Genomic DNA, 26,695 nt, shown 5'->3' with positions numbered 1-26,695 from the left:
TTAGGAAAATCATCCCTTACAAGGGATCCGTAGCGCAGAGAAGTTAAATAACATTCTTCGAACGATCTTTGAACATTACTAATGTTTTCTTGTGTTTTTTTATGGAAATTTTCTGAACATTCTGAGAACATTCATTTAAATAGAACCATGAGGAAACCTGCAGAAAACGTTATACTGAAGTACCGAAATTCCCATCAGAGATACATATACTGTGTGTACAAAACATTAGGAACACAGGCTCTTTCCATGACATACAGTAGACTGATTAGGTGATTCCAGAAAGCTATAATCCCTTATTGATTTCACCTGTTAAATCCACCTCCATCAGTGTAGATAAAGGGGAGGAGACAGGCTAAAGAAGGATTATTAAGCCTTGAGACAATTGAGTATGTGTGCCATACAGAGGATGAATGGGCAAGACAAAAGATGGTTTGTTTCTGGTTTGTTTCAAGAACTGGTTTGTTTCAAGAACTGCAATGATGCTGAGTTTTTCCACACTCAACAGTTTCCTGTGTGTATCAAGAATGGTCCACCACCCAAAGGACATCCAGCCAACTTGACACAACTGTGGGAAGCACTAGAGTCAACATGGGCCAGCATCCCTGTGAAATGTATGGTTCTCAGAACGTTATGTGCTAGCTGGGTATCCTGCACTGTTCCCAAAACGTTGTGGGAAGGTTGTATGCAAAATAACCATAGGACAACTACGCTCTCACCAAGATCTAAGATACATATGTTTCTCAGAACGTTATGTGTTAGCTGGGAAAACAGCCTGAGAAGGAAGGGAAAGAACTAGATCAAATCACAAAGAAAGCTCATTTAAAGAAGACAAAACAACTCCGTTGGATGTTGGAACCTTCTGTACTCTAAGCGTTTATTTGTCGTAGTGTAGTGAGACGAGAGGCGTCCCTCTCCCTTCCAACCCTAGGGCTTAAGGGTAGTGTGTCTGTGTGTGTGTTGGGGGAGAACAATCCGGAAATACAGGACAGTGAGGGCCTAATTAAAAACGCTATGGGCTCTGCCCTGCACTACGAGACCAGGTAATGAGACATACTGTACACCCCTCCCTGGAGGATCTCTCTCTCACACACACACACCTTTTCTCTCTCTGTCTCTCTTTCTCCCTGCCTCTCTCTCCTGCTTGCTGCCTGTCACTATAGTGGCGTTATCAGGGCTAGGCGTGGGACGGCCCGCCAACTGGGCTTGCCACCTGTTGAGTCAGACAGCTCCTCTGAGACCTAGCTTTTTATCCGAGTCGGTTTCAAACGGGAGACCGCCGCACCTGCCTGCCCATCGTTCTCGCTCTCTCTCTCTCTCTTTCTCCCTCTGACACACAAACACGTTCCTGGATATGCACACACACACACACCTGTTCACCCTATCGTCACCCCTTCACTCTCGCAGCCTAACAACACAACAAGTTTATAAATAAAGTCTGCTCACAGTCACAATTGCTACAACTCCCACTAGCATTTCCTCATTCTCACTTTTCTGTATTTGTAGCTTCCGTCACCTGGTATTCCCAGAGGGGCTCCCATCCCAGTACTAACCAGGCCAAACCCTGAACAGGTGTGTTCAGGGTAGTCTGGCCACAAACATGTTTTTTTATCCCATTTTCTCCCCGAATTAGGTCCCTTGGCTCATCTCTGCAACTCCTCAATGGACTCGGGAGAGGCGAAGTTCGAGTCATGCGTCCTCCGAAACATGACCCACCTGGAAGACTACTTCTTATCACACTGCTCGCTTAACCCGGATGTCAGCCACACCAATGTGTCGGAGGAAACACTGTTCGATTGACGACCGGAATCAGCTTGCAGGCGCCCGGCCATGTCACAAGGAGTCGCTAGAGCACGATGAGTCCACCGGCCAAACCCTCCCCTACCCCGGATGGTGCAGGGCCAATTGTGCAACATCCTATGGGCTCCCGGTCACGGCCGGTTGGATCGAACCCCAAGCTGTAGTGGCGCCTCAGCACTGCGGTGTAGTGCTTTTGACCGCTGCGCCATCCAGGACTATCATGCTCACTTTCATTGGTACAACACTGCATTCCACAATAGAAACGCTACCACACTGAAAATCCCACTCATTTCGCTTCAACACTGCAACTCTCACTCAGATTGGTGAGAAAACAGGAAGCAATAAGGAAGCCCCCAAACTATCAGAGAACTCATCAACCCTCCAAACCAGTTTACAGTATCAACAGGGGTTGTTCTTACGAGTTCACTCATTATATAAAGCTTGATTTCCTGTCAAGGATTCCATTACTCATAAGCATGTTTTTTCAAAGTATTATGAAAAAAACTACACTGACAAAAATATAAACGCAACATGGAAAGTGTTGGTCCCATGTTTCATGAGCTGAAATAAAAGATCCCAGATATGTTCCATTGAACAAACAGCTTATTTCTCTCAAATGTTCCACCCAAATTTGTTTACATCCCTGTTAGTGAGCATTTCTTCTTTGCCAAGATAATCCATCCACCTGTAGGTTTGGTATATCAAGAAGCTGATTAAACAGCATAATCATTACAGAGATGCACCTTGTGCTGGGAACAATAATAAGCCAATCTAAAATGTGCAGTTAAAATGAGTAAAACAAGTTTATATTTTGGGTTCTGATGGGGAACGACAGTTGAATTAAGCTAAGGAGGTATCTACTGTATAAATCATATCCTTTGAGAATTAATGGGTATATATCATGAATTTAAACATCTAAAATGGATGTAGCAACTGCTGATTGCCCCTTTAAGCTTAGCTCATTGAATGTTTTACTGTAACTCACAGCGGGGGAGAAAAACAATCACTCTCTACTTAGCTTGGTTTATGACAGAGTATTTGCATATATTTAGCATGTAGCCTTTTATGACAATGTAATCATAAGGTTTGGTGTTTACGGTCTGACCTGAGGCTTGCATGTTATCACATGCCATTACATCAACAGCCAAGTTGAATGGGCTCACATCGAGGGAACAAGGTGCCATATCATTTTATCAACATACTGTAACCGCTCGCTGTGGAGTCGAGAGGCAATGATAACATTGGGAACATCTTGACAGTGGAAGAGTGACACTGAGACTGTTGTGTGTAGCCTACATAACCCCCCACAGATTATGGTGGGGCTGCTTCTGCTCCACAAAGAGTCAGGACAGACATTGAATAATGTGTCGTCTGTATTGAATTAAATTGTATTGTGTTTAATTGTATTGTATTTCTGAGGGAATGATATTTGCTTAGCTGGAGTATTAATCTCTGATTATTAATTCCTACAATGCAGAAATGTTGGTAGATTAGGGATTATGTTCCCCCAACCTAGATTAGTCAATTATCTTGAAGTGTTCTGTTTTGAGAACATTCCGTTTGCGATTTAGGAATCTAGAACCTTGCTATTGAAAACATTCCCAGTACAGCTTCTGTAAACCTCCTACAGTGTCACACACACATACACACACCTCCCCTCTCACCTTCTCTCTCGTGCCAGGTCCTGCTGCCACTAGCTGGGGAGCTAGGTGAAGAATAGAAGTCAGGGCCAGTGGGACTGGTCTCCATACTCTCCTCTATGTTGAGGGTCTTGGGCCGTTTACTGAAGAAGGAGGAGAAATTATGAGTCACAACATATGTATATTTTCTTTGATCCTTTATCACAGCCAGTGATGCTGTAAAACAAAAGTACCTGTATTGTATGTTTACTGGTGATGTATTGTCCAGATGCGTGAGTATAAACAGACTTGAACTAGAACAAATAGCCAAATATGGAAGCAACGCTATGATATAAATGACAGAGTAAGACTATACATTTAACCCCCGAGACACTAAACTGAAATCAGTTTTACATTCCCCCCTCCTGCATCTCCTTCAAAGTTCAGAGGTCAATGTGTGACAAGAGGTTCCCATGTGATGCATGAGAAAGAGAGAGGGGGCAGGGTAGAGTCCTGCAGTAGACTGACCTGCCAGGCGGGGAAGAGAGGGAGCGATGGAGGCCCACGCTGGAGTTCAGGTCATGGTAGTACGGCTGACTAGGCATGTCGGCCATGGAGAAGTTCACCCCCGCCCCCTGGGTGATGGGCGCTAGAGAGGAAGGAGAGGAAAAGAGAGGCACAGGTTGGATCCTTCCTGGTCACTAGCATGCTGATTGGTTGGCTGCTGAAGCTTTGATAGGCTTCTGATGTGATGTGACCTTGAACTTGGCCAACAACTTCATTAAAATGATCTCAGTGTACATGATCCCCACTCACATGTTAAATACTTTTTTTTAAATAGAATGATTGAACATCATTTAACTTTTGCATTCCACCAGCAGACTGCAAACTCATGAACTAAGCCACACCCACCAGGCCTCTGATTAGTTCCTACCTATTGTAATTGGTCAAGCACATATCAATAAGTGCACTGAAGTTCACTTTCATGGTGGTTGTATGTGTGATATGCTTTGAGTACCACAGCCCACCATCACTGTGTGAAATTATACTTTTTTTTCTCCCTGTGGTTGATGGCCGTGGGGGAGGGATATTGTTTCTGGGAGGACAGCTGATTGTTTACCAGGGCACTCTGTAAACACTCCTTCCTCTCTTGAAACTGACGCTTGCGAAGGGAGCCCTGTGAGTGCGGTGGGTGGGTGTGTGGGTTGCGAGGATGGTCTGGACTCGACGGGAGTCTGGAGTGTGTGGTGGCCTCTGTTGTGGTTTGAGGTTCACCACTGGCATGAGCTCCAGCCTCAGAACTGGCAACCCCAGCATTGCAGCCTCAGAACTGTGCAGCCTCAGAACTGTGCAGCCTCGAAACTGTGCAGCCTCAGAACTGGCAACCCCAGCATAGCAGCCTCAGAACTGGCAACCCCAGCATTGCAGCTTCAGAACTGTCAACCCCAGCATTGCAGTCTTGGAACTGGCAACCTGCAGCAGCCCTGGCATTGACTACCCCTAACCAAGCGGTGGCGCGTTCCTCTCTCCAAGGGCATTTGTGTTTTAATTCCATACCAACGAGACTCTCCTCTCTCTCTCTCTCTCACAACGTACTGTGTGTCATGCCACTCACTCTGACATCAAGTAATTTCACTGTGTTGAAGCAAATATGACCCCTGACTTCTGAATGTTAACAATGATGCTAGAACACCTGTTACTGTTTTTTTCTTTCTTTCATTTGAATTTGCATTTAAGAACTGCAGAACCGCAGCACTGACTGAGTTTTAATTGGTTTAAAGGCCTGCACCGTAATCCGAAAAACAACAGATCAAAAATGTTAGAATACAGGACACAACATCCGTATGTTGTAGGACCAGTGGTGTAAAGTACTTCAATAAAAATACTTTAAAGTACTACTTAAGTAGTTTTTTGGGGTATCTACTGTACACTTTACCTGACTATTTATATTTTTGACTACTTTTACTTTTTCTTCACTACATTCCTTAAGAAAATATTGTACTTTGTACTCCATACATTTTCCTTGACACCGAAAAGTACTCATTACATTTTGAATGCTTAGCAGGACAGGAAAATGGTGCAATATAGGCACTTATCAACAGAACATCCCTGGTCATCCCTACTGCCTCTGATCTGGTGGACTCACTAAACACACATGCTTCATTTACAAATTATGTCTGAATATTGGAATGTGCCCCTGGCTATCCATACATTTTCAAAACAAGAAAATCTGGTTTGCTTAATATATATATAATATAATTTGAAATGATTTATACTTGTACTTTTACTTTTGAAACGTAAGTATATTTTCAACCAAATATTTTTTTACTTAAGTAGAATTTTACTGGGTGACTTATACTTTTACTAGAGTCCTTTTCTATTAAGGTATCTTTAATTTTACTCAAGTATGACTAATTGTCTACTTTTCCCACCACTGTGTAGGACACAACAGCACTTGAGCAGTACAGGTAAATCCTGCCTGAGGGAACCATTGTCCTCAGCTAACTGTGGAGCGAGATACCTGAAAGAACATCTGTCATCGTCTTTGAGAAGGGCAGTCTATACAAACACACACTTGCACACACACACACACACACCTGTCTACTGTAAACACACACATACTGTGTTCTAATGCTTGCTCGACTGTTTTTCCCGCTTTTGTACCGTAAAGCTCACTCTTTTTGAATGGACAATGAGTAAAGTGATATATGAATGTACTGTACTTACTTCTGGACACCCGCACCAGCTCCGAAACACTGAAGACTCCTGATTTGATGAAGCTGTCTTCCAAGTAAACTGCAGAAACAAAAAAAAAGATAGACAATATATCAATACAATATATCAATCAAAACATTAAACCATATGCTTTGTGTTCGCGGAACTTACAGCAAGTTACATTCATACTGATTTAAGCTGGTGATAAAGTAATAAATCATTACTTGATTCCCTGCTTACTGCACACGGGACGAGCAAAGATTCTCGACCAAAATATTTTTGTAATAAAACAGAGCATCTTTCATCGACCCACCACCTATAGCCCACCACCTGGTGGTTCTCTGTAGCTCAGTTGGTAGAGCATGGCGTTTGCATCCCCAGGATTGTAGGTTTGATTCCCAGGGGCCACCCATACGTAAAATGTATGCACAGATAAAAAGCTTAATGCTGTATATAATATTTATTATATTAACACAGCTCCAGACTGAATACTGACAATACTGAAACATGGATGCTTTGAAGTACAATATGTATGGGGGCCAGAATGTAAAAATAAAATCTCAGAACCAATTGGTCAAGCCTGGTCCCAGCTCAGGTTGTGCTGTTAATATAGAGTTGAAGTTTACATACACTTAAGTTGGAGTCATTAAAACTAGTTTTTTAACCACTCCACAAATTTCTTGTTAACAAACTATAGTTTTGGCAAGTCGGTTAGGACATCTACTTTGTGCATGACACAAGTAATTTTTTCAACAATTGTTTGCAGACAGATTACTTCACTTATAATTCACTGTATCACAATTCCAGTTGGTCAGAAGTTTACACACACTAAGTTGACTGTGCCTTTAAACAGCTTGGACAATTCCAGAAAATTATGTCATGTCTTTAGAAGCTTCTGAAAGGTCAATTGACATCATTTGAGTCAATTGGAGTTGTACCTGTGGATGTATTTCAAGGCCTACCTTCAAACTCAGTGCCTCTTTGCTTGACATCATGGGAAAATCAAAAGAAATCAGCCAAGACCTCAGAAAAAAAGGGTAGACCTCCACAAGTCTGGTTCATCCTTGGGAGCAATTTCCAAATGCCTGAAGGTACCACGTTCATCTGTACAAACAACAGTACGCAAGTATAAACAATTTGGGATCACGCAGCTCAGGAAGGAGATGCGTTCTGTCTCATAGAGATTAACGTACTTTGGTGCGAAAAGTGCAAATCAATCCCAGAACAACAGCAAAGGACCTTGTGAAGATGCTGGAGGAAACAGGTACAAAAGTATCTATATCCACAGTAAAACAAGTCCTATATCGACATAACCTGAAAGGCTGCTCAGCAAGGAAGAAGCCACTGCTCCAAAACCGCCATAAAAAAGCCAGACTACGGTTTGCAATTGCACATGGGGACAAAGATCGTACTTTTTGGAGAAATATCCTCAGGTCTGATGAAACAAAAATAGAACTGTTTGGCCATAGTGACCATCCCAACCATGGCACAGGGGTGCTTTGCTGCAGGAGGGGCTGGTGCACTTCACAAAATAGAGGGCATCATGAGGAAGGAAAATTATGTGGATATATTGAAGCAACATCTCAAGGCATCAGTCAGGAAGTTAAAGCTTAGTTGCAAATGGGTCTTCCAAATGGACAATGACCCCAAGCATACTTCCAAAGTTGTGGCAAAATGGCTGAAGGACAACAAAGTTTAGGTATTGGAGTGGCCATCACAAAGCCCTGACCTCAAACCTATAGAACATTTGTGGGCAGAACTGAAAAAGTGTGTGCGAGCAAGGAGGCCTACAAACCTGACTCAGTTACACCAGCTCTGTCAGGAGGAATGGGCCAAGCTTGTGGAAGGCTACCTGAAACGTTTGACCCAAATTAAACAATTTGAAGACAATGCTACCAAATACTAATTGAGTGTATGTACACTTCTGACCCACTGGGAATGTGAAGAATGAAATAAAAGCTGAAATAAATAATTCTCTCTACTATTATTCTGACATTTCATATTCTTAAAATAAAGTGGTGATCCTAACTGACCTAAGACAGGGAACTTGTACTAGGATTAAATGTCAGGAATTGTGAAACTGAGTTTAAATGTATTTGGCTAAGGTGTATGTAAACTTCCGACTTCAACTGTATTTGTCACGCCAATGACCATAGTGAGTCGGCACTACAGCACAAAGTAGATCTGGGACCAGGCTATCCAGAGAGACATGTCACTGACTCCCAAAATTACTTTGACATTTCATCCTTTGATGTTCTGAGGAGGACCATTGGGTGTGCCAACTACATAAGGGGAAGGCGTGAGTCTGGATTCCGATTGGCAGCTAAATGCACTTTCTTCCTCCTAATGTCTCAACACAAGCCAGCGGGCGTCCCAGAGAAGGGAAGGGAACTGTGGCACTGTAGAGGGAGCATCTAGGGAGGCCCTCCCAGGGTCTGAGTCATTGGCTCAACGTTGGCTCAACGTTGTTTGACTTGGCAGCGAAAGGCGCACCCAGGGCAGGCAAAACCTGCTCTTTAGGAATGGACCTAATTACGCTCTCTCTCTATTTTCATTCCTGGCCCATGATGACATAGTCCAGGTCAGTCCAGGAGAGCAGCAACAGGCTGCCGGAGATTATTTGGAACGGCAGCCATTTTGTTTGGCTAGCTAGCAGACTGGCTAGCCAATTTAGCTCAGCTATCCAACCCTTCTTGGCAAGGAAGACAACTATGGCCTCAGACCTCCATTAGTGTACTGCAGAAGAGCACAAAGTGGTCTAGCCTCCATGTTTCACAATCTTTTTTGTCTCTTAGATGCAGTTACTATTGTAAGTAGCTGACAGCACCATCATTATGAGATACATTATGTATATTCAGATGGGTGTAATCTGCATATCTGCAAAACTATCTTAAAACGAAATGTTCCAGGTGAGAGCATAGAGTATATACAAAAATACATATTTCTGCTATGGACCTTATACAAAAAGAGCACTGCTATAAACAGATACCACAGTAATCATTCTACCAGGTGAGGATATACTATATACAGTACAGAGAGGGGACTGGGAACTATAGAGCTATGATTGACAGCACAGAGGTTGGAGGACAGTGACAGTCAATTTCAGGTACATACCTGGAGGGTTGTTGCCTGGCTCATTGTTACTGGGACTTCCTGACTGCTGTGCGTCTGTAACACAGATATAGAACCATACTTCAATTGCGAACCTGAGATCATGAAATACCAGAAAAGGTCATTAAAGTTCAGCACTCTTCTATCAATTGAAGTAATTCAAATGAGCTTGATTGGAATTCATGTAAACCACCCAGTGTTGCCAAAGCAATACGAGGACATGTCCAAAGTACCCTGAATGTCACAGGTGGTCAAAAACAAACAAGCAAGGTGCTGTTAAAGATCTGATTTAGTTTCAAACTAGACACAATATCAACTGGAGTCTACACAGAGTATGGTGATTATATAACGAATACTCTGCAGCTTCCTTAGTTTGTGTCAGATTTTTATTTTCATATATCTGCGGACGTGTCAGTCCTGACAGCCCAAGCCAGATGTGCGCTGATTTACAGTACCAGTCAAAAGTTTGGACACCTACTCATTCAAGGGTTTTTGATAGTCCCACTAAGAGCAAACCAGATGGCATGGCGTATCGCTGCAGAATTCTGTGTAAGCCATGCTGGTTAAGTATGCCTTGAATTCTAAATAAATCACAGACAGTGTCACAAGCAAAGCACCCCCACTCCATCACACCTCCTCCTCCATGCTTCACGGTGGGAACCACACATGCAGAGATCATCCGTTCACCTACTCTGCATCTCAAAGACATGGCAGTTGGAACCAGAAATCTAAAATTTGGACTCATTAGAACAGAGGACAGATTTCCACCGGTCTAATGTCCTCTGCTCGTGTTTCTTTGCTCAAGCAAATCTCTTCTTCTTATTGGTGTCCTTTAGTAGTGGTTTCTTTGCAGCAATTCGACCATGAAGGCCTGATTCATGCAGTCTCCTCTGAACAGTTGATGTTGAGATGTGTCTGTTACTTGAACTCGGTGAAGCATTTATTTCGGCTGCAATTTCTGAGGCTGGTGACGCTAAAGAACTTATCCTCTGTAACCCTGGGTATTCCTTTGCTGTGGCGGGCCTCATGAGAGCCAGTTTCATCATAGCACTTGATGGCTTTTGCGACTGCACTTGAAGAAACTTTCAAAGTTCTTGAAATGTTCCTCATTGACTGACCTTCATGTCTAAAAGTAATGATGGGCTGTCGTTTCTCTTTGCTTATTTGAGCTGTTATTGCCATAATATGGACTTGGTCTTTTACCAAATAGGGCTATCTTCTGTATACCTCCCCTACCTTGTCACAACACAACTGATTGGCTCAAACGTATTAAGAAGGAAATAAATTCCACAAATTAACTTCTAACAAGGCATACCTGTTATTTGAAATGCATTCCAGGTGACTACCTCATGAAGTTGGTTGAGAGAATGCCAAGAGTGTGCAAAGCTGTCATCAAGGCAAAGGATGACTACTTGGAAGAATCTAAAATCTGAAATATATTTTGGTTACTACATGATTCCATGTGTTATTTCATAGTTTTGATGTCTTCACTATTATTCTACAATGTATAAAATAGTAAAAATAAAGAAAAACCCTTGAATGAGTAGGTGTGTTTAAACTTTTGACTGGTATTATATATAATAGAGTGAAAAGCCTTCAGCTGGGGTGGAAAGAGGCAATAAGACAAGGTTAAAAATACGAGGTAAAGTGTAATCCTGACCTGCACACAAAGACTGGTTGATTCTGGCTGGCTTTTTACAGGGCTTGGGTTAGGGAGAACATGGTGTGTCTCTGCCTCGTCCTGCCCTGCCTGGCCCTGGGAGAAGCATGCACATAGCACACGCAACGGGTGGGGGATAAGCTCTGAAACACGTCAGGAATTCTCCCCATAAGGTAGCGCCTACCCTAGCCTAACCACGTGGTTCCTCTGATTGATGTTGTTACCTTACAGCACCTTTGGGAGGAGGATAAGCTGGCGTTCCTCAGCCGTCGCCGCGCTTGTTAGTCACCGACAACCACCAGAGGCCATTTGAGTATTGTCTCCCAACCGTCACGCAACACTAACAGATATTCAAACGATGCTCACAAGCACCCGGCTTTTAACATAAACCCTAGTCCAGGCGTACTCGAGTACTATTTGAGAAGGTCCGGTAACTCAAATTTCCTAGGTGGCAATGGTCCGGATGGATATTGTCATTTATCAGTGTAGTAACAAACCACCTCGCAACCCATGGGACCCCAAACTGTTCATACCCCTCTTGTTGGCAGAGAGAAAATGTTGCAGTTTTAAAGCTAATTTCCGGTAATTCTACACACTGAGCATGGGGCAGAGATGTTTGTTGTTGTTTCCATTTTAAAGCTAATTTCCTACAATTCTACAATTTTTTCCATGTCTTATGTGTTTATATGATACCAGATTTGCAGTCAGACCAAGTGTTTGGGGGGAGGGGGAGGGGCCGCGGTCCGTATTGACCCCGTTCTGGATCCGGATCCGGACCGCGGGCCTCCAGTTGAGCATGGAAGCACTATACCATATCATATACAATAAACAATAGGTCCACAGATGAAGAGTAGCTCCAAAGAGCTTACTTAAATTTCCACAAAACAGCAGTACCTCTCCACACTACACACCACTCTTCCCTACAAAACCTACTGTAGCATCGGCCTATCAAAGAACATATGGGAGAGAAGGAGAGGAGGACACCCCCTTCCCCCTTTCCTTCCCTCCCTCTACCAACCCCCACTTCAACCAACCAAACCAACCATACAGGGAAACAAATCAAATCGAATAAAATGTTATTGGTCGCATACACATATTTAGCAGATGTTAGTGCGGGTGTAGCGAAATACATGTGTTCCTAGCTCCAACCGTGCAGTAAACAGTACAACATTGAACGGCTAGGCTGTGTTTGACTTGAGTTCCATAAGGTTTTACTGTACCACAGCCACCCCCACGTGTTCCTCCTGTGCTTGATGTATGAGCTATGCACAATGAGAACCACAGGGTTGTGATATGATCTACGCCTTAAATGCGGAGTGAGGAACAGAGGCGGGAGACGGTGAACTCAGATAGCCTCGCCTTGCAACAACACTCCTTTTCCTGCTGCTGAGACTTCCCTCTCTCATGAGCTCCATTTCAGAGGTAAAAAAAAAAGGAGAGAGAGAGAGAGAGATAGTGAGGAAGAGAGAGAGAGAAGAAAAAAATGGAAGAAAAAACGTTGAGAGATTTATTCGCTCCCCACCCCCTCTAAATTTGACCATTAAACAGCACTGCAAAAACGGAATGTTCTTGGCCGTGGCTCAACAATGACAAAGTAGGGCGGGAACAACACCACCATACGTTAAGTGAAAAAATCCACCCTTATGTTTAACCGTGAATAGTCACAACTTTGAGCTCTCTTTACAGGATACAGAGGACACAAGGGAAGTCTGTTGTTGATAGCTTGCTCTCTTTTCGATGCCTAAGCTGGCTACTTTGTTAGCGTGTCTGGTTTGTTAGCTTGTAAGACACAATTATTCTGAAAATAAATTACTCTGGATGGAAATTGACATGATTTCAGTAAAAACAGTATGGTGCTATTGACTTCTCAGGCACATCATGTGTGCACATTTGTCATTTCAAATATTTTCTAATGAGATCTCTAATGAGATACTGAACAAAAATATATACGCAACATGTAAAGTGTTGTTTACATGTTTCATGAGCTGAAAGAAAATCTCCCAGAAATGTTCCATACGCAAAAAAATATAATTTCTCTCAAATTTGGTGCACAAATTTGTTTACATCCCTGTTAATGAGCATTTGCCAAGCTAACCCATCCACCTGACAGGTGTGGCATATCAAGAAGCGGATTAAACAGCATGGTCAAAAAAAAAAAAAAACAGCATGGTCATTACACAGGTGCACCTTGTGCTGGGAAAAATAAAAGGTGACTCTAAAATGTGCAGTTTTATCACACAACACAATGCCACAGATGTTTCATGTTTTGAGGGAGCACGCAGTTGACATGCTGACTGCAGGAATGTCCACCAGAACTTTTGCCAGAGAATTCATTCTCAACCATAAGTCACCTCCAACGTCGTTTTAGAGAATTTGGTAATACGTCCAACCGGCCTCACAACTACAGACCACGTGTAACCACGCCAGTTCAGGACCTCCACATCTGGCTTCTTCACCTGCAGGATCGTCTGAGGAGGGAAGGGGTGCTAAGGAGTATTTCTGTATTTAATAAAGCCCTTTGTGGGGAAAAACTTATTTTGATTGACTGGGCCCTGGCTCCCCAATGGGTGGGCCTGGCTCCCAAGTGGGTAGGCCTATGCCCTCCCAGGCCAACCCATGGCAGCACCCCTGACCAGTTATGTGAAATCCATAGATTAGGGCACAATTAATTTATTTCTAGTGACTGATTTCCATATATGAACTGTAACTCAGGGAAATCTTTGAAATTGTTGCATGTTGAGTTTATATTTTTGTTCAATGTATGTTACATGCCACAGTCAAGGGCTTTTGTGCCAATGGTTTTTGTGGAACAACGTCCCTACAGTAATGTGATGGCAAGTGGATCCTCCCACTTTCTTCCTCCCTGCCACCCTGGCACTTCCCACCCTCATGCCACTTTCAGACCCATCCATCAGTCTAGTTACAACTGCCAACTATTGCCCTCTCCCAGGAGAGAGAGAAAGAGAGAGACAGAGAGATAGGCGAGGAGGGAGACAGATAGATGAGAAAGAGGGAGGGTGAGACAGAGTTGAAGATGAGAGAGAGAGAGAGAGAGAGCGATAACACAATTAGACCCAACCAAATCATGAGAAAACAAAAAGATAATTACTTGACACATTGGAAAGAATTAACAAAAAACAGAGCAAACTAGAATGCTATTTGGCCCTAACAGAGACTGCACAGTGGCAGAATACATGACCACTGTGACTGAGCCAAACGTAAGGAAAGCTTTGACTATGTACAGACTATAGGTCGACCGATTATGATTTTTCAACGCCGATACCGATTATTGGAGGACCAAAAAAGCCGATACCGATTAATCGGCCGATTTATTTTGTTTTATTTGTAATGACAATTACAACAATACTGAATGAACACTTATTTTAACTTAATATAATACATCAATAAAATCAATTTAGCCTCAAATAAATAATGAAACATTCAATTTTCAATTTCAATTTGGTTTAAATAATGCAAAAACAAAGTGTTGGGGAAGAAAGTAAAAGTGCAATATGTGCCATGTAAGAAAGCTAACGTTTAAGTTCCTTGCTCAGAACATGAGAACATATGAAAGCTGGTGGTTCCTTTTAACACGAGTCTTCAATATTCCCAGGTAAGAAGTTTTAGGTTGTGGTTATTATAGGAATTATAGGACTATTTCTCTCTATACGATTTGTATTTCATATACCTTTGACTATTGGATGTTCTTATAGGTACTTTAGTATTGCCAGTGTAACAGTATAGTTTCCGTCCCTCTCCTCGCCCCTACCTGGGCTCGAACCAGGAACACTTCGACAACAGCCACCCTCGAAGCAGCGTTACCCATGCAGAGCAAGGGGAACAACTACTCCAAGTCTCAGAGCGAGTGACGTTTGAAACGCTATTAGCGCACACCCCGCTAACTAGCTAGGCATTTCACATCGGTTACACCAGCCTAATCTCGGGAGTTGATAGGCTTGAAGTCATAAACAGCTCAATGCTTGAAGCACAGCGACGAGCTGCTGGCAAAACGCACGAAAGTGCTGTTTGAATGAATGCTTACGAGCCTGCTGGTGCCTACCATCGCTCAGTCAGACTGCTCTATCAAATCATAGACTTAATTATAACATAATAACACACAGAAATACGAGCCTTAGGTCCTTAATATGGTAGAATCCGGAAACTATCATCTCGAAAACAAAACGTTTATTCTTTCAGTGAAATACGGAACCGTTACGTATTTTATCTAACGGGTGGCATCCATTAGTCTAAATATTCCTGTTACATTGCACAACCTTCAATATTATGTCATAATTACATAAAATCCTAGGAAATTAGTTCAGAACGAGCCAGGTGGCCCAAACTGTTACATATACTCTGACTCTGCGTGCAATGAACGCAAGAGAAGTGACACAATTTCACCTGGTTAATATTGCCTGCTAACCTGTATTTATTTTAGATAAATATGCAGGTTTAAAAATATATACTTCTGTGTATTGATTTTAAGAAAGGCATTGATGTTTATGGTTAGGTACACGTTGGAGCAACGACAGTCCTGTTTCGCGAATGCGCACCGCATCGATTATATGCAACGCAGGACACGCTAGATAAACTAGTAATATCATCAACCATGTGTAGTTAACTAGTGATTATGATTGATTGATTGATTGTTTTTTATAAGATAAGTTCAATGCTAGCTAGCAACTTACCTTGGCTTCTTACTGCATTTATATAACAGGCAGGCTCCTCGTGGAGTGCTATGTAAAGCAGGTGGTTAGAGCGTTGGACTAGTTAACTGTAAGGTTGCAAGATTGAATCCCCGAGCTGACAAGGTAAAAATCTGTCGTTCTGCCCCTGAACAAGGCAGTTAACCCACCGTTCCTAGGCCGTCATTGAAAATAATAATGTGCTGACTTGACTAGTTAAATAAAGGTGTTTTTATAATTTTTTTAAAAATCGGCCAAATTGGTGTCCAGAAATACCGATTTCCGATTGTTATGAAAACTTGAAATCGGCCCTAATTAATCGGCCATTCCGATTAATTGGTCAACCTCTAATACAGACTCAGTGCTATTGAGAAAGGTCGCCGTAGGCATACCTGGCTCTCAAGAGAAGACAGACTATGTGCACACTGCCCACAAAATGAGGTGGAAACTGAGCTGCACTTCCTATCCTCCTGCCAAATGTATGACCATATTAGAGACACTTATTTCTCGCAGATTACACAGACCTTTGTGAGAGAGAGAATGTGGGAAGCTGGTTTGTCTAACCTGGAACAGACCATTATGAGAGAACAGGCAAAAGACCAGATGGTCATGGTAATTAAAGAAGCCAGCCAGCTGAAGTAGAAGCAGCATCTTCTCTCTGCTTCCCTACAGTCCAACTGGAGCCACCTGGAAGAGTTGAGAGGGGATCCAGGCATATGGCATCTTCTGTCTGTCAACCCCTCTCAGAGGCATGAGGGAGCCCTATAATCTGAGAGCTGGAAAACCCCTGGCATCGTATACATCACAAGAACCCAGTTATTCTTGCGTGTGTGCCTGTGTTGTACAATTGTATGCTGTGTAAATTTAAGTCTGCATGCAAGGAATAAACTGTCTGAGACAGAAATGAAAGGAGGGGTGAAGACTTCTCGTCACAGAAAATACCTCCTATCTGCATCCAAAGGTGCATCAATCCTTCCAAATGGAGACCAATCCAAGACCGATCCATTCGTCTTAAAATAAACTTCAGTAACCCGTGACTAAACAGTGTGGTCTCGGTGTGTGAGGTAGGTCTCTGGCTCTGACTCTGCCCTGAGAGTTTGGCAAGGCCCTGATCACAACACAACATACCAGGGACACGCAGCCTCGCTCCAAAAACAACATTTCTTGGCACCTCTCCGTCCCTGTCACTTGTTTAAACAAACAAACTGGGCCCTGGAAGGAGGAGAGAGAAAAGCTAAACATAGGATTTGAGGATCTTGGCTGTGACTTTAGTGAGGAGGACTGAGGAGTGACAGGTTGGGATTGTTGGGTATTGACATGTACTGGGTTTGTTTCATACCTTCTGTTTTGACACAATAATGATCATAACACTCAAACAATTATGGCAATTATATGTAATGGCACAATGTGGATTATTTCATATTGTGAATGCTTCTTTTACCTCTCTCTCTCTCTTTCACTCTCTCTCTCTCTCGCTCTGCCCTAATGCGTCACCTGCCTGGATATTATAAACACTCTGACAATCTTTTGCGCCCACCTTCTTCTAGTTTGGCATGATACCCATACCCTCCCAAGAAGAAACCCTAAGTCCAGCCCCTACCCTCATCCCCCTTAACCACACTGTGTATATTAAACCATTCACATACTTTTACAAACTTTCTTTCTCACTCGCTGCGGTGCATCCATTTGATCCCACAAACACGCACACTCTCACATACACACACATCCCACAGCACACATACACTCTCACATACACACCCATCCTACAGCACGCACGCACTCTCACACACACACATCCCACAGCACACATCCATGAGCACACACACACTCTCACATACACACATGCTCGCTGCAGATGCATACCACCGTCGACATTTCAGAGGGAAGAGAGAAGCCGTCTGGCAGCCATTTTAGAGTGGTGCAGCTGGGGTCTGTGCACATGTAAAGCTGTGGCTGCCAGAGGCATGGGTCCCGAGCCAAGATGCATCTCTGCGGCTGAGGGAGAGAGGGCAGGAGAAGAGAGAGGAGAGAAAGGCGTAGAAACATATCCTAATTACAGCACCGCTCAGGCCGTAATGTTTCAACAATACAGCTGTGTGCAGTGTAAATATTTAACATGGCCACACTTTCCATCGCTGCTCTGCATTACTTTGGCTGAGGAGCAAGCCGTTAGGGGGGTAGGCAAACTGTCAATCTGCCTCTCTATCTGTATGTCTATCTGTCTGTCCTGGTGTGCATAGCAGTAGTGTGTGTGTGTGTGTGTGTGTGTCTGTGTCTGTGTCTGTGTGTGTGTGTGTGTGTGTGTCTGTGTCTGTGTGTGTGTGTGTGTGTGTGTGTGTGTGTGTGTGTGTGTGTGTGTGTGTGTGTGTGTGTGTGTGTGTGTGTGTGTGTGTGTGTGTGTGTGTGTGTGTGTGTGTGTCTGTGTGTGTGTGTGTGTCTGTGTGTGTGTGTGTGTGTGTGTGTGTGTGTGTGTGTGTGTGTGTGTGTGTGTGTGTGTGTGTGTGTGTGTCTGTACCTGTGTCTGTGTCTGTGTCTGTGTCTGTGTGTGTGTGTGTCTGTGTGTGTGGGAGGGAGTGTTAACAGGCTTTTTCCCGTGTCTTCCTCTGCTCCTGGTTTCTATCATTCACGGCTTAGCCATGATGACCTCATCATTGTGGGCCCGGTTCCAACACCGGCAGATCCTAGTTCTCTCTCAAATGTTGCTCTACCACTACATTTATCTCTGTCTCTGGGTCTGTAAGAGTATCTCTTATCTTTTGTCTCTTCTCTTGTCTGCCTACATGTATTTCTCTCTCTGTATCGGGATCTGTATCAATTCTTATCTAGACATTATTGTATTGAATAGTATACATTTTCCTTTCCACTTCTCAATCTTTGTCTACATATAACCTGGTATCTTTCAATCCTCCACTCTTTTCCTGTTTTTTTCCCTGTCACTTTTTCTCTCATCTTAGTGGCCCCCTCTCTCTCAATCTCTCCATCACTCCCTCTCCCTCTCACCCCTTCTCTCTCTCCCTCTCCCTCTCCCTCTCTTTCTCGTCCCTTCTCTTTCTTCCTCTCCCTCTCTTTCTCAGCCCTTCTCTCTCTCTCTTTCTCGCTCCTTCTCTCTCTCTCCCTCTCTTTCTCACCCCTTCTCTCCCTCTCCCTGCCTCATTTTGTTGACTAAACAAATTGGCCTTTATCGGAGACAGCCGCAACCCAAACATGCCAAACAAAAGATAGGGCAAGGAAATCTGCCCAGAAAAGTAATAGCAGTTGGCAGTATTAATGGTATTATAAGCAATTGAAATTACTTCACAATGCACATTGTTTAGAATAATAATAATAATAATACTAATAATAATAATAATAATAATAATAGGCCTTTAATTTGTTACATTCACTGCTAAAATTGACTAAATTTGACCGCCAAGATATTTTATGTTAAAAATGTTAATGGTAGTCCTCAAGAGCTTTGGACTCCGGAACGGAACATGTTGGGAACAGCTGACCTAGACAGCATGGGTGATGAAACAAGCCCACACAAACGCAACTACATTTTCTTTATATCGACTACAGACGTGGTACAAAAAAATCCTGTCTAGGAACACATTTTAGGGTTGTGGGAGTTTTTTTGGGGGGGAGGGCGGGGAGATGACGACAAGGAGGGTAAAGTTGAAAAGACTGAAGGAACAATGACATTTAGCCTGTTTTATTCCACTGAGAGACACCACAGACTTGTTTAATTGGATAAGAGTGGCACACACACACACACACACACACACACACACAGTGAGACAGTGGGACTGTCAGGTTTTGAGACGTAGGAATCAAGTGTCAGACAGACAGGGTCAGAGCAGAACAATCAGTAGAGGAGGAGGAGGGGGAGGAGGAGGAGGGGGGGTCCATACAACTTTCAGCCTGTAACACAGAACGAAAGCATTCACAGACAGCTATGGTCTGTGTGTGTGTGTGTGTGTGTGTGTGTGTGTGTGTGTGTGTGTGTGTGTGTGTGTGTGTGTGTGTGTGTGTGTGTGTGTGTGTGTGTGTGTGTGTGTGTGTGTGTGTGTGTGTGTGTGTGTGTGTGTGTGTGTGTGTGTGTGTGTGTGTGTGTGTGCATGCTCACCCTCTGGGGAAGAAGAGACATGCATGCTAATGACACTGGAGAGCAGGTCTCCTTTTTCTTTCACTTTTTTCAGGACTCAATGCTGTCTGGTCCATGAACTCTCACGGGGGTGAAAAGAGGAGCGCTTTTACAGCGTCCGAGAAAACAGACTTCTCATTCAGGTCAACAAACAGTGTGGTATTGCCCACATTAATTCCAGAGAGGTACGGGAAGAATGGCTGAATCGCCTGACACATCATTAATGAGGACAGGCTAGCAGAAAGAAAGAAAGAGAGAGAGAAAGAAAGAGAGAAATAAAGAGAGAGAGAGAGGGAGAGAGAGAGAGAGGGGAGAGAGAGGGGAGAGAGAGAGAGAGAGAGAGAGAGAGAGAGAGAGAGAGAGAGAGAGAGAGAGAGAGAGAGAGAGAGGGGAGAGAGAGGGGAGAGAGAGAGAGACTTGGGAATAAAAAGAGATGAGAGATAGAGAGGAGAGAGAGGGTACAGAGAGGAGAGACAGGGTACAGAGAGGAGAGACAGGGTACAGAGAGGAGAGACAGGGTACAGAGAGGAGAGACACGGTACAGAGAGGAGAGACAGGGTACAGAGAGGAGAGACAGGGTACAGAGAGGAGAGTGTGGGCAGATAAATGTATGTGTGTGCATGCCCACATTTACTCATTCACGTATGCACATACACATGCATGTGGACTGCTGACATATGCATGAATACACACATGCATACACACACAAACACAATGAAATTACACACAGATAAACACACTACAAACTTACAATAAACACAGAAAGCCTGTTAAGTGCTGTACATGTGCACGTACATAGACAAACACACACACACAAAAGAAACACACACACACATGCATACACACGTTGTACCCTGTTCCATGGCAACGCCTCCAGCCATGCAAGACGTAACCTGCCAATGACATGGCTTACAGTAACATGACTTCACGTCCCAATCCTACTACTAAGGTTCTGTCATAGACATTCTACAACTAGATCAGCCATTCACTTACACTTGTACTTTTCTACATAGACATTCTACAACTAGATCAGGCATTCACTTACGCTAGTACTTTTCTATATAGATATTCTACAACTAGATCAGTCATTCACTTACATTAGTACTTGTCTATAAAGATATTCTACAACTAGATCAGGCATTCACTTACAACTTACATAATGGAGCTTAAAATTCTAATGATTAACAGAACATGTACCACCTTGACTAACTGTAAAGCCAGCATAAAGGCAGCCTAACCTTAACCTCTCTCTCAAACAAAACTGCACTGAAAAGCACAAACACATATCACAATATGTTGGTTCTAGGCTGTTAGCTAAAACAAACGTAAACCTATGATGTCCCAACAATGTACCCATCAGCACGAGCGTTAAAACAACAGATTGATTTTGGTGTGCATCGGACACACAATTTGCTCTGTTGTCACTTCATTTATGTCTGAGGTGGCATTTGCATTTGCCCGCTGCCCATGCTGCCTGTCCTGGAGTGGAATAATGGGTTGAGTGGTGAGGAGGTTGATGTCACTTTCTACAGAACCAGGAGGAGCCATCTTTGGCTGGTCCAAGGGTCCACTCTTATACGTGGCGGAGGGAGGGAAGGGTGAGACTATAGTTTGATTATGCATGCGTGTTTCTCATTCATGGTGGTGGTAGGAGAGGGGTTTTGTGGGCGAGTACCAATGACATTCCACAGTAGCCCCCTCTCCTCATTCTACCTCTCTCTGTCTCGTCCTCTCACCAGTCCCGGGGCCGCGTGGGCTAATGAGGTGACACTCACCGTCTGGAGGCTAGCCAAAACAGTCCATTAACTCCTAACAAATAGTGAAGAGGATGATGAAGTAAGGAGTGTAGAGGTGAAACGGGAGGAAGAGGAGGAATGAGGAGGAATGAGGAGGGAGAGAGAGACAGAGAGACAGAGAGAAAGACAGACAGACAGACAGACAGACAGATGGAGAGAGAGAAAAAGAGAGCGAGAGAGACAGACAGACAGACAGACAGACACAGACAGACAGACAGACAGACAGACAGACAGACAGACAGACACAGACGGAGACAGACAGACAGACAGACGGAGAAACAGACAGACAGACAGATGGAGACAGACAGACAGACAGACAGACAGACAGACAGACAGACAGACAGACAGACAGATGGAGAGACAGAGAGAGCGAGAGAGAGAGAGAGAGAGAGAGAGAGAGAGAGAGAGAGAGAGAGAGAGAGAGAGAGAGAAGAAAAAGAGAAGCTGACGTCTGGTACTGGGGTGGTGTTTTGTAGTTGTGAATGAAGCAGTGGGGGGTTGGGGTGTGTGTGTGTGTGTGTGTGTGTGTGTGTGTGTGTGTGTGTGTGCAGGATGGTGGTGGTGCGGGGTAATGCGTGGCGGGATTGGTTCAATAGAGACGGCGTTCCAGTGTTGGACTGCATGGGCCAGGGGGGTTGGGTTTTTTGGAAAGGGGCTGCTGCTAGCACAACGCCATGGCAAAGAAAACCCACCCAGACAAACAGAACTTTGACAGAGTGGCTGTGTGATTCTGCTCTTTCATCCTTTCATCCCCCCTCCATTCAACACCCCCCACACCCCCTGTCTGATAATTATGAGACAAATGCACAGGTCCCCTGCTGATGAGTGGAATGGGAGCCCCACAGTGGAGGGTTCAAACCTGCTGCATGTTGTCTGGACTGGGAAAAGGAGAGAGAGAGAGCGAGAGAGAGAGAGCGAGAGAGCGAGAGAGCGAGAGAGCGAGAGAGCGAGAGAGCGAGAGAGCGAGAGAGCGAGAGAGCGAGAGAGAGAGAGAGAGAGAGAGAGAGAGAGAGAGAGAGAGTAAAGTGATTTCTAGGAAAATCCCCCACTCTCCCAGGAAAATGGCGGGTGGTAGTCGGGTAGATCTTCAGCTTTGACACACTAGACGGCAAAAAAGTTTTTGTTCCACAATGTTTCTGATTGGTTAGGCGGCTAATTTTCTCTAACCTCTCTTTCGTAACAGTATTAAGTGAACATTCCTTCTAACAACATTCCAGGAAGTCTATGTTTTAGCAAAACTCCAGGGGGATTGTTCAATAATGTCATCTCATCATAATCAAATGAGTACCAGACCAATTTTGTTTTTAAACGTATGTTGTGAGAACTGCAGTCAATTTAGTATTAATACCCGCTAAACACCAGTCTCAACGTCAACAGTGAAGAGCCGACTCCGGGATGCTGGCCTTCTAGATAGAGTTCCTCTGTCCAGTGTTGGTGTTCTTTTGCCCATCTTAATCTTTTATTTTTATTGGCCAGTCTGCATTAAGGAGAAGTGGATCTAAAATTCCATGTATAACACTTGTATTTTCATCAACATTTATGAAGACTGTTTCTGTAAATTGATGTGGCTCTCTGCAAAATCACCAGATGTTTTGAAACTACTGAACATAACGTGCCAATGTAAACTCCGATTTTTGGATATAAATATGAACTTTACCGAACAAACATACATGTATTGTGTAACATGAATTCCTATGAGTGTCTTCTGTTGAAGATTATCAAAGGTTAGTGATTAATTTTATCTATATTTCTGCTTTTTGTGACTCCTCTCTTTGGCTGGAAAAATGGCTGTGTTTTTCTGTGACTTGGCTCTGACCTAACATAATCGTTTGGTTTGCTTTCGTCGTAAAGCCTTTTTGAAATCGGACACTGTGGCTGGATTTACAACAAGTGTATCTTTAAAATGGTGTAAAATACATGTATGTTTGAGGAATTTTAATTATGGGATTTCTGCTGTTTTGAATTTGGCGCCCTGCAGTTTCACTGGCTGTTGACGAGGTGAGACGCTACCATCCCACATACCCTAGAGAGGTTAAGCAAATTTTTACACCTGAATTTATTTAGGCTTGCCATAACAGAGGAGTTGAATACCCAAATGACTCAAGACATTTCAGATTTGATATTCAAATCAAATCAAACAGTATTTGTCACATGCGCCGAATACAACAAGTGTAGACCTTACCGTGAAATGCTTACTTACAAGCCCTTAACCAACAGTGCAGTTCAAGAAGAGTTATTATGGGATAGTGTGTGTAGGCCGGTCACAAAAAATCTAAATTGAATCCATTTGAAATTCCAGCTGTAACACAACATTTTGGGGAAAAAGCAAAGGGTCTGAATACTTTCTGAAGGCACTGTATTAGAGTTGATTTATTGGCATAATGTTGGAACATAGTTAACTACTGTAAATTAAAATTAGCTACTGTAAATTAAAGTTAGCTACTGTAAATTAAAGTTAACTACTGTAAATTAAAGTTAGCTACTGTAAATTAAAGTTTGGTACTGTAAATGTTCCTCTCGAATGAAAATATAACCAACACAATTCAGATCTCAGACACTTGGCCTGCGAATGGCTACTAACAGTATAGTGTCAAAAAATACTTGCAGACTTCATTTTGAATGGCAGATTCCATATATTTATAACTCTGAATTCCAGCCAGTAACGGATGCCTGTGACTCCCACTAGCCAATGCTTACTATTGCGAGCCTTTGGCTGATGACTTGGAGAACGGAATCCCCACTTGCAGGTGAGGTGGGCAGTGCCAGTGGGAAGTGCCAGGGCAAGAGGGTGCCTCTCAGAGGGCAAGCATGGCCTCTCACCAGCTGGGCGAGAGGCCACGAAGGAACTCTGCCCTCTGCCACCCTCACCCTGTGCCAATGACACAGATGTAAACACATATCCATACACACAACGCCAACGACCTCACACACCTTAATTACGACGTTGGATGAATTATTGGCTCATATAATTCCACATCTAAGGCAAGGCGGAGTGGCCTTGGTCCAAGACAGACAATGGAACAAAGCTGTGCACTCATTCAGACAGCTTTGCTGGCAGTGGTAACCATGTTTGGAACGGAGTGGTGTTTAATGTGTCATTACCAACATAAAAACAGACTACCAGCACTGCCAACAGATGTCGGTATCCAATTCTTTACTGCCATGACAAAACTTCAATATGGGAAAAATGCCAGCAGGTGCAAATGAAGACTGAATGTTCTCTTATTCATTTTTTTTCTTCACACAACTGTGCTTCAGTGTTCCATCTTCAGTGTTCCGTCTTCAGTGATCCATCTTCAGTGTTCCATCTTCAGTGTTCCATCTTCAGTGATCCATCTTCAGTGTTCCATCTTCAGTGATCCATCTTCAGTGTTCCATCTTCAGTGTTCCATCTTCAGTGATCCATCTTCAGTGTTCCATCTTCAGTGTTCCATCTTCAGTGTTCCCAGCATGTGATTGAGATATGGATAAGTATTGTATTGGCTGAAAGCTAACAGGACATTTTGACGATGGCACATTACCTCGGAGATGGGCATCCCATGGAGATGGATCAACTAAATGCAGTGCTGTAGTGCTGGAACATCACATATGTAAACGGTCCAGAGCAGTGTCTTGTGGTATACCAGACTACTACCAAATGTCAACAGAGGGCTGGAGTCTGGTTTCCAATGTTTCCACCCCCTACCCAAACCATACGCCCAGTAATGTCCTCAGGTAGAGACTGTTAAAACCTCTCAACGATCCTAGTACCCTGCTCGGCTATAAGAGGGCGACAGGCTGTGGAGTAGGTGTCATAAAAACGTCTGCATGCCGCATGGCCAGTAAAACCCTTCCCTTCCTGCTAATGAGCCCAAACATCGGAGCTAGCAAGACGTTGTTATGAACCCCATGCCAGGGCCGGGCTAAACCAATGCCAGCCACGGTGAAATAGGGAGAGGGGCTGTAAGGGAGGGGGGATGGGTGGTTCCCAAGTAACGGTAACACACCTGGAACAAGGTTTTAGCAGGGGGTTAGGGCTGGGGGGAACTTGTGTTGCAAAACATAAACACGTGTTGGTCGGAGGTGTTCAGCGCCATTTCGGAGTAACAAAAGCAAGCTGCAGTCCTGATACTGCAGGACTTTGAGATGGGCTCATTCGTTTTCGCTGTAGGGTCATGCGGACTCGGAGCAGTCTGTCTTAGCAGACCGGAGCTGAGTGGTTGAAACAGTACACACCCTCACATATCTCAGGAGGAGCAACGATGGTGTTGCCCACCACAAGGTCAGAGTGATCTGGCAGGGTTCCAGAGGCAGCATAAAACCCGTCCTCCACCCCTCATGGAGCTATCGCCTTGGGGAGCTCTCAAATGCACCGACAATCAATAATCAAACACACACACACACCACCAAACAACTTGAAGATATGGGTAGCAGTGCCCCACCTCCATACTTAGAAAAACGCACGCACGCGCACGCACACACACACGCACACACACGCACACTCCTCCAACCCACAAGTTCCTCCTCACAAGGAGTGTAAGGGGTGTGTGTGAAGAGTTTGTATGAAGATTCCTGGCAACAACTAAAGGAAGCAAATCGTCCCAGTGCTCCCGAGGTCTGTCAGGGCAGCATACATGGGCAACCGTTTGGGAGAAGGAAACCAACCGCTAAATTTATTCTGTATGTTTGAAAAGCCGTAAACAATGGTATTTAAGAATTGGGGTTGCATGAATGCTACAGGGATATGGCTGTGTTGTGATTGTAAATGATGTAACGTATCTATAGGAAAATAATATAAGGATATACATGTTAGGCCTAACCCAGGGTAGGCATCATCACAGCCTGGCATGGCAAGCCCAGCCCTCCTCCTTCATGAGTCAAAACGAGAAATATGTGAAAGTGTTTTGTTTTGCAGCACATTTTCTGGGGGACATTGCCAAAATACAGGGATGATACCTAAAACAAAGGTACCTGTCATGTGACCTAATTTGCCAGCGCCTTGAAAGGTGTTCATTATTAAGATTCTATAGTGGTGCCTTGAGAGGTTAACTGTTTGGGTTGGATGTGTCCTCATAATGCTGTTTCACTCTTTCTCACGAGGCTCCCAACTTTATAGTCTCTCAAAAATATTCACACGGATGACAGCAAAAGCAGGCCGTCATTTTACAGGAACATGAATCGGTAGAACTAGGCCTAAATATCTATTTTAC

The 26,695-nt window shown here is 43.7% G+C and overlaps 1 protein-coding gene across 6 annotated transcripts in view; it reads right to left on the bottom strand.

Annotated features, from left to right (window-relative positions):
• LOC129865760 (nuclear factor 1 B-type-like) overlaps positions 1-26,695 on the bottom strand; it is a 90,750-nt gene that overhangs the window by 26,621 nt on the left and 37,434 nt on the right. For 4 of the 6 annotated variants that reach the window (XM_055938768.1, XM_055938766.1, XM_055938767.1 and 1 more), the window contains exons 3-6: positions 9,246-9,299; positions 6,144-6,212; positions 3,945-4,065; positions 3,462-3,580 (exon numbers count right to left, since the gene is read on the bottom strand). In XM_055938768.1, coding sequence (XP_055794743.1) covers positions 3,462-3,580; positions 3,945-4,065; positions 6,144-6,212; positions 9,246-9,299 — 363 coding nt within the window. Of the gene's footprint in view, positions 1-3,461; positions 3,581-3,944; positions 4,066-6,143; positions 6,213-7,903; positions 7,984-9,245; positions 9,300-26,695 lie in introns of those variants that run through there. The other 2 variants (XM_055938769.1, XM_055938771.1) reach the window with 2 other exon arrangements.

Source organism: Salvelinus fontinalis, chromosome 11 (assembly GCF_029448725.1).
Source record: "Salvelinus fontinalis isolate EN_2023a chromosome 11, ASM2944872v1, whole genome shotgun sequence".
Taxonomy (NCBI): Eukaryota; Metazoa; Chordata; class Actinopteri; order Salmoniformes; family Salmonidae; genus Salvelinus; species Salvelinus fontinalis.
Note: the sequence above shows the minus strand (reverse complement) of the source record. Positions and strands in the feature narration are given on the sequence as shown.